The sequence below is a fragment of the Vombatus ursinus genome, unplaced genomic scaffold (genome assembly GCF_900497805.2).
Source record: "Vombatus ursinus unplaced genomic scaffold, bare-nosed wombat genome assembly UNPS02014735.1, whole genome shotgun sequence".
Classification (NCBI taxonomy): domain Eukaryota; kingdom Metazoa; phylum Chordata; class Mammalia; order Diprotodontia; family Vombatidae; genus Vombatus; species Vombatus ursinus.
In genome coordinates, this window is record NW_020954513.1 from 3,243,793 (window position 1) to 3,253,035 (window position 9,243).

The 9,243-nt window shown below is 46.5% G+C and overlaps 1 protein-coding gene across 1 annotated transcript in view; it reads left to right on the forward strand.

Annotated features, from left to right (window-relative positions):
- The first annotated feature begins 5,259 nt into the window (after nucleotides 1-5,259).
- Nucleotides 5,260-9,243, forward strand: part of ATP1B4 (ATPase Na+/K+ transporting family member beta 4) — a 38,494-nt gene continuing 34,510 nt past the window's right edge. The window contains exon 1 of the mRNA XM_027861421.1: nucleotides 5,260-5,469. Coding sequence (XP_027717222.1) covers nucleotides 5,260-5,469 — 210 coding nt within the window. The remainder of the gene's footprint in view (nucleotides 5,470-9,243) is intronic.

The following is a 9,243-nucleotide window of genomic DNA, read 5'->3' on the forward strand; positions in this document are numbered from 1 at the left end:
CAAGTGTAACCCTCTGACTGAATCCAAACTTCACAGATTTTTTTCTTCCACTCACACAGATACCACCTTGGTGTAGGTCCTCATCACCTCCCGCCTGGACTATTGCCACAGTCTTCTGGTTACTCTCCCTGCCTCACTCCCCACTCTAATCCAGACTGAACCCAGCTGCCAAGGTGCTTTTCAGACATTGAAGGCCTGACCCTGTCACCTTCCTCCTCAGTAATCTTCACTGGCTCCCTATTACCTCCAGGTCCAAATTTAAAATCCTCTGTTTGGTTTTGGAAGCCCTCCTATCTTTCCAGTGTACTTATGCCTTATTTCTCTCTGTGTACTCTTATGCTATTCCTCACACACAGCACCCTATCTCTCAACACTGGGCATGTTCACTGGCTGTTCCCCATGCCTGGAGTGTCCTCCTTCCTCATTTTCACCTCCTGCCTTCCCTGACCTCTTCTGAAACTCAGCTGAAATCCTACCTTCCACAAGAGGCCCTCCCTACTCCTGTCCACTGCCAACCTCTTCCCTTAGAGATTAACTTCCATTTACCCTGCGTGTGTCTTGTATGTGTGTAGTGGTTTCATGTTATCTCCCTCAGAATATGAACTTCTGGGAAGCAGGGAGTGGGTTTTCACCTTTCTTCATATCCCTGGGGCTTAGCACAGTGTCTGTCATACAGCAAGGGTCTAATAAATACTTGCTGACTGGTCTGGCCAATGAGAGGCCTTTCTTCCTTTTTTCCTGACATTTCAAGAATACCAATGGAGTACTTGGACACTCTAGCTACCATTCACCGCTGGCTCTCTCCACATGATCGGCCCATCTTTTTCAAGCAGGCATTCCTCTGATAACATCCTTTTCTCCAGTTCTTCTTTGAAGTTCCTTATTTATAATGTGCCACAGCCTACTCACCGGCACCCTGGGCCTCTCTATTGCTCTCCGAGTGATGCTCATTTTCAATTCTTTGGAGACTGTTCTGTTCTGTATCTTATAACCATATAACAACACCAGTAGAATACTGATATTCAAGAGATAGGCCTTCATTTCTAGGGGTTGTTTGGGGTCATTAAAGGAACATTGCCAGCCTGCTCTACTCGGCTTCAGCTCTAAGCCCAGCTCTGAGTCTGCTGTGCTGAGCCCACTCTCCTAATCAGTGGGTGATTATGTATGTACATAATATGTGTGTACACTTATATACATATCTCTGTGTGTGTGTATACATTCACTATAGCATTACTACCCAGCCCTCTTCTCAACAGCTGCCCCTCTTCTGACTCCCCCCCGCCCAGTCCTTCCCACTACACTTTCTAGTTCTGGACCTGGAGGGTGCCTGGGCCTTTGGTTTCATCAGTATAGGGAACCCTCTATCGATGCAGTCGACCCCTTCTCAAGCAACTTTGAGCCTTAGAGAATTGCCCAGATCAGTGGTGTCAAATTCAAATAGAAATGAGGAGGGGTAGCTAGGTGGCACAATGGATAGAGCACCAGTCCTGAAGTCAGGAGGACCTGAGTTCAAATTGAGCCTCAGACCAAACACTTGACTACTACTAGCTGTGTGACCCTAGGCAAGTCACTTAACCCCAATTGCTTAAAAAAAAAAACAAATAGAAATGAGGATCACTAATCCATAAAGACTTAGAAAACCACATATTAACATTATCTATAGCCTCAGACACTCACTAGCTGTGTAACCCTGCTCAGGTCACTTAACCCTTGTTTGCCTCAGTTTCCTCATCTGTAAAATGAGCTGGAGAAGGGAATGGCAAACCACTCCAGTATCTCTGCCAAAAAAATCCCAAATGGGGTCACAAACAGTCAGACACCACTGAAATGACTGAACAACAAATGTCCTATTTTATTTTTATTTATCTTGTTAAATATTTCCCAATTATATTTTCATTGGTTTAGCTGTACTCAGAAGTGTTGTGGGCTCACATCAGGTCTGTGAGCTGTGTGTTTGACACCTCTGGCCTAGGCCACAAGAAGGGAAGTGACTTATCTAGGGTCACACAGCCAAAAGGTTTCATAGAACAGGTCTTGCCACCTTGAGGCTCTTGAGAGTTATAATCACCTCAGTACCACCCTTGCTACTCAGAAAAGCATGTCGATCTGCTTTCCTGTGATTCTACTCACCATCTCCACAACTTTTCAAACCAAAATACCCTTCTGTGGCCACCACTTCCCCAGATGTTGTCTCCCCGATTTGAATGTAAGCTACCTGAGGACAAGGGCTGTCTTTGTTTTTATATCTCTGGTTTAGCTTGGTAATGATAATATTAATAATGATGACAGTAGCTCACAGTGCCAGACACTGTGCTAAGAACTTTACAAATATTATCTATGATAATAATTATTATTATTGTTATTATCCTGAAGGGAACACGTACAAGAGATGTTGTGTTTATTGCTGTTCACCCTAAATTCTTGTAGAGGACCAAAGACATCAGGAGGGTGATGATGTTTTTGACTTGCAATTGAATTGGATTTAAGTGAGGCAGCGCTGTGCAAAGTCATCAGCCTCACTCTCTCCTCCGGAGTCAGTGGAGTCCAGAGCCAAGATGTAAATCAACACAACTGTCGATAGTCCAGCGATGTTATCATTAGAGCTGACACATATTGGTAACTGATTGGATATGGGGACCCAAAAAAAGGAAGAGGAAGAGTGCAAGGTCATGGAAAGGTTAGGAAGGTGGGAGAGTGAGTGGCTGGTGAAGCTGCCTAGCCCCCACTCCAATTCATCCTCCATTCAGCCCCCAAAGCTACAGTCACCCCTCCCACCTACTCGGTCAAGGCCAGCAGCTCCCTGCTCCCAGATCAAATACAAAAATGCTCTGTTTGGCATTCAAAGCCCTCCATAACCTAACCTAGCCCGCTCCTACCTTTCCAATATTTTTACATCTTACTCCCCTTTTTCCATCCAGTGACACTGACCTCCTGGCTATTCCACCAACAAGACACTCCATCTCTCTGCTCTAGGCATTTTGTCTGACTGTCCCCCATGCCTGGAACACTCTCTCTCCTCCACTCTGTTTACTGACTTTCCTGGCTTCCTTTAAATCTCAACTAAAATTCCATCGTTTAATGAAAGGCTTCTCCAACCCCTCTTAATTCTAGTGCCTTCCCCCTCTTAATTATTTCCTATTTATCCTGTATGTAGCTTGTTTTGTATATATTTATTCACATATTGTCTCTCCCATTACATTATAAACTCCTTGAGGGCAGAGATTGTATTTTGCATCTTTTTGTATCCTTAGCAGCACCGTGCTTAGCACATAGTAGGTGTTTAATAAATGTTTGTTGATTGACTGATTGATTGCTCGGAATGGGGGATTCAGAAGGAAGAGAGGGTTACTTCTGCCTCAGTGAACAGCATCTCAGGACCACAGCTGAATCTTTTCTGATTAATGGTTTTGCAGGGTCTGGGGGGAACCCCATGTAGACAGGCAGTCCATCTAGCGCAAAGAACACTGCATTCACAGTCCAAAGACCTTCATTGGAGTCCTGGCTCCGATTTTCCTAACTGTGACTGTAAGCAATTCAGCGCCACCTCTGAACAGCAGTTTTCCTACCTCTCAAACAGGGATAACAATACCCCCCAGAAATATGCATTGCTAACTGCCTGACTAGGTTATTTTGAAGAAAGTGCTTTGTAGATTTTAAATCTATATGGAAATGAGAGCTTTTATTATTATCATCATCAGCGACCACTGCCTGGGGCTGGAAATGGAGATGGATATGGAGATGAAGATAGAGGTATAGGAAAGTGAGACAAATATAGCCTTAGCCCAGGCTGGCCCTTGGGCTTTATTTCCTTTTGGAATCAGTCACTGACAGGAGTAGAAGGATGGGATTTATTTCAATCTCTCAAGACTCAAATTCATTGAAACCTGGGAGAATTTTAGTTAACTGAGGGCTGCAATTATCAGCATTCTAGCTGACCATGAGGTAGCATGGGGCTCTGGAATCGGAATGCCTGGATTCAAATCCTGCCTCTGACATGACCTGAATGATCTTGGGCAAGTCCCTTCCCCTCCCTGGGCCTCAGTTTCCCTCCTCTGTAAAAGGAAGGGACTGGGCTGGCTGGCTTCTGAGCTCTAGACTTATCATCCTAAGTGTGATCTTGAGCAAATTAATTCCCCTCCCTGGGCCTCAGTTTCTCTCCTCTGTAAAAGGAAGGGGCTGGGCTAGCTGGCCTCTGTACTCCCTTCCAACTCTAGATTTCGGAGCCTCTGTGTGACCTTGAGCAAGCTATGAGCTCTCCCTGGGCCTCTGTCAAATGAGGGGGTTGGATTTGGAGGTCTTAGAGTTCCGATCGGGGGCTGTTCTCATTTGAACAGCCTGGATCAGGTTCACAGCAGACAAATCAAGCTAAGCAGCTAGACTGTTCCTCTTCAGCCCTAACGTGACTGGAATCCCAGTTTGCAAGGCATTTGCAGCCACCTGGCAACAGGGTCACGTGCTGTGCTCACCACAGACCTCCGGGTAAACGGGTCTCCAGCGGGCCAGCAACACTGTCTGATGTTCTTGGCCCTTTCTCCCGATTTTTCTCTCGCTGGATCCCACACAGGCTTGGGGAGATATATATGTCTGGGAAAGAGACACTGAAGTCCCAGCTTGTTCCCTGCCTCAATACTAAAGCGATAAATATAGACTCTGCAGCCGCTCCGGAGATTTGGCCAGGATTCCGGGGGGTGGGGGGAAGAGGAGGAGGAGGGGGTGACTGATGGGGACAGGCTGACATGCAGCCCCCGGGCTCCTTCTTATTCATTCCACAAATATTCTCCTTCAGCCATCCATTCATTCAACAAATACATATTCAAACACCTTCTGGTGGGCTGTGTGGGGAGGGGGGGCTCAAATCCCCGTTAGAAGGGGGCTGTGGTTGTCACAGAGATGGGACATTAGAGCTGAGCACAGCACTTGCTTGGGGGCCAAAGATAATCTATCCTGATAGATGATATCAGCCTTATGAGCAAAGCAAGTTATTCTTGGCCATCCCCCACCCCACCCCCACCCACCCCCACCCTCTACCCCAGCTCTTAACCCTCCCCCTATTAATATCCAATTCTTTTTCAAGATATGCAAAATCTAAAGATCCCCATTGGATCCACTGGATTCCAGGAGGCAGGAATGGGGGGGGGGGGCTCTCTCATTCCTGCTGCCTGGAATTTCCCTGCCTCTTTATAAGTGATGAGCTTGCTTTTCTCCTAAAGGCTTTCCCTTGAGCAGAGAAGGGGGCCAATCAGTCAGGTAGCAAGGGAAATGTCAGCGTATTTCTGGGGAGGACTCTTGCCAAGAGGGCTCAGTGCCACGGGGTGCCCAGTGTCTGCAGCAGCCAGTGCTGCCAGTCACCACCTCGCCTTCCGACGGCTCACCCTCCAGGCCATTCCCACTCTCCCCCACCACGCCATGGAAAGGAACTCCAAGTCTGCAGGGGCTGAGGATTTTTCCCTGAATCTGTCCAGCAAGCCAGTGAGTTTCAGGGAGAGGTGGGATTGATGTCATGGTCGAACTGGTGGGAAGTGGGGTCTTTAGGACTGGGGTGGTGGCAATCTGATTTCATGATCAGTAGTGATCAAGCTAGGGCCTTTGGCCCTCTCACCAGCCGAAAAATGATTACCCAGGGGTCTCGCTGCCGATTTTGAGGTTGGTGGGGGTAGGTCTGGTAATTAGGTTCCTTCTTAGGCTGGGGAGAAGTTAAACCGAAGGATAGTCAGATCACCTGAATTCTGAGCTACAGGAAAAAAAGGATGAGCAAACTCTGCATTTGCCTGGGGCCCACCCAAGGGGGACCCCTTTTCCCCACCTGCTGCCCTCCTTATTTCAAAACTAACAAAGAAAAAAGCAGGGAAGGGGGTCAATGTGTATGCTCAACTGCATGGGAAGTGCTCCCTCCTGACAAAGGTCCACACTGAAATTTCATCCAATGGATTGGAGGGACTCAACTGATCAGGGATTCCTTAATCAATATCCCTACCATACTCTCACCCCAGTTAAAATATTTGCTATCCCAGAAAATCAAACTGGAGTGTGTTGGACACATTTGTCCACATTCCCAATTCTGGATAGTTCTCTGTAGAGCTGGAGAGGTTCAAATGGCACTTCTGATGTTTTTGCTTGAGGTTCTAGAATCAAAATGTATGCTCCTACAGTTGAGGGTAGGCTCCCCATTCAGATTGTAAGGGATTTGGGCGGGGGGAGAAGGGAAGGAAACAAGGTGGCTTCTTGGGTCAGCTTTGACATTATATGAGCCCATGAGTCAATTGGTCTAGGCATGGTTACAGGTCCTGGGCTGTTGAATATTTTTTTTAATCAATCACATTTTCAAATGACACAAAGTTAGGAGAGATAATTACTATTCGGGATGACAGTGTCAGTATCCACCAAAATCTTGACTGGCTAGAATGTTGGGACGGGTCTAGTATGATGAAATGCACTAGAGATAAATGTAAAGTTTTAAATTTGGGTTAAAAAATCAACTTCCCAAGTACAAGATGGGGGAGGTGTGGCTGAAAAGCAGTTCATCTGAAAACGATCTAGGGGATCTTAGTGGACTGCAAACTCCATACGAGCCGAAAGTATGATGTGACAGCCAGGAAAACTAATGTAATCTTAGGTTGCATTAAGAGACATAGTATCTGGTACAGAGGAGGTGCTAGTTCTTCTGCACTTTTGCACTTTGCCCTGGTCAGACTCCATCTGAAGAGTTGTATTTAGTTCTGGGCATTGATGTTTAAGAAGGACATTGATGAGCTAGAGAAATGGGCACCCTGGCAACTTTTCTTTGATAAGTCAGTCAATAAATATTTAAGTGCCTACTATCTGTCAGGCACTATGCTAAGCACTCAGGATACAAAAAAGAGGCAAAAGACAGTCCAGTCCCTGCTCTCAAGAAACTCACTGTCTAATAGGATGAAAATAACTGTGTACCAAATATATGCAGGATAAATAGGAGATAATTCACAGAAGAAGGCAGTGGAATTAAGAGGAGATGGGAAAGGCTTCCTATAGAAGGTAGGATTTTAGCTGGGACTTGAAGGAAGCCAGGAGGAGGAGATGAGGTAGAAGAATGATCCAGGCAAGGAGGACAGTCAATGAAAATGCCCAGTGGAGTCAGGAGTTGGAGTGGCTTTTTCAATCTACTCTGGCCTGGGAATTAAAGGGAAATTTAGCACCAACATCTAAGCACGGTAATCCCTGGAAAAGGGAAAAGAGACTCCAATCTCCATGTATAATCTGTGAAAGGCTTTCCATCCAGGGAGTTCATTCTTTCCACCCCAACACTACCCCCCCTCCACCTCATGGTCACAAATTCCAGAGCACAGCATCATGCAAAACATGACAGCGTGCCTCAGTTTACACATCCAGCATGTTCAGAAGAGTCATGCTAAGAATTGAATACTCTTTCACGGGCACTGGAGAATTTGCTCTTTAAAGGAGCCCTGTGGAAAATGGTTCTATTAAACAAAATATTCGTCCATAAAGTATGTAAATGCTCCCTACTTCATCCTTAGCAGCCCATCGACAAGTATTTCTGGGCCTTCTCTATGCCTAGGACTAACTTAGCACTTGAGGAAATCAATATTTTTGTAGGCTGGGTTTGCTTAAGCATGAGCCCTTCTAGATGTGAAGTGGACTCCTACCTTCCAGACACTACGGGCAAGGGTGGTGAGATTACCCCCCCATGACATTTACTTTAATTTGGAAGGACTCACAAGTCCATTAGCGTGGGGACTCCCTCCGGTCGCACAGAGGGTCAACCCTCCTTTAATCAGGCCTCCCTAGATAGTTTTGTAGGAAAGCAGAAGGAACGAGCCAACTCTTCTTCAGTAAGCGATTCCATCAATCAGTCAATCAACAAACATATATTAAGCACCTACTATGTTCCAGGCCCTGTGCTACATGAAGATCTTTGAATAGGATCATTTGTCTTATAACTCCAACTACCCTTCTCTCTGACCAGCCATCACTCTCATACAGGTTGTTCTCCCCTATTAGAATGCAAACATTTTGAGGGTTACAACTGCCTTACTTCCTTGTGTTTGTAACCTCAGTGCTTAGCATAATGTGTGACACACATAATAAGTGCTTAGCAAATGCTTTTTCTTTCCTTCCTTCCTTCCTTCCTTCCTTCCTTCCTTCCTTCCTTCCTTCCTTCTTTCCTTCCTTTCTTCCTTCCTTCCTTCCTTCTTTCCTTCCTTCCTTCCTTCCTACCTTCCTTTCTTCATTCATTTACAACAGTCCCATGATTCCTTAGCAGGGCTCTTTCAAGCTTGGCAGAACCCCCCAGGGCTGGGGCTGACAGAGCCTGAAAGAGCTCAGGGGGCCCTTCATGTCACAAGGAGGCATCAGACACCTCCTATTCCAGCCCCATAGCCACGTGGGACACAGTTCACTCAACTGTCAGCAAGTACAGAGTCACCCAGAGATTGCTGAGTTTTCAAGCAGCTCCTCTAATAAATATGAAACAGCTGACCTTTTGGGTGAGGTTCCCCTCTACCTGCAAGCTAGAGAGAGCCCAATGGGATTGCTCCCCCCTTAACATTTGTGTCACACTTTCCATTCATTCTTCTAGTCCTCTGAGGTGGGCAGTGTAGGTATCATAGAGCCATTTGGCAGATGAGGAAACTGAGGCCCCAAAAAAAGATTTGTCTAAGGTCACATGGTTGACAAATAGCAGAGTCCAGCCTTGAGTCCACCTGACCCTTAAATCCATACAGTACCCTCCTGGCAGGATTGCATCTACTGGAATCTGGAATCAGTGGTAACATGTGACATCTAGTGAAACTAGCTCTGGGAGTCACCGATTTTCCATGAGAGTGAGCCACTCATCATTGGGAATAGGACTGCTCCCACCCCCACCCCCACATACACACACCCAGCTCCCAATCTGAAGAGAAGATGGGTATGGGGTAAGGAGAAAATGGGCCTAACCAAGGAAAAAGTAGAGAGGAGTGGAGGTGGCCAGAGTGGGCAAGGACCAGAGGAAAGGAAGCTGGCCTGAAGATGAAGGGGCCAGTGAAAGTCCCAGCCTATGCAAGGATTAGGGGTGAGGAGCTCTAAGAACAGGCCTTGTAAACCTTCCAATAATCCAGAAGATTACTGAGCTCATCAGTGTGGGAGCTCCTGCCATCAGAGTAGCTGTCCTCTGACACAGGAAGTGCTGAGTAAATGTTTCTGAAGGAAGGAAGGAAAGAAGTGAGAGAGGGAGGGGAGGAAGGGAGGGAAGGAGAGGAAGAGAGAGGA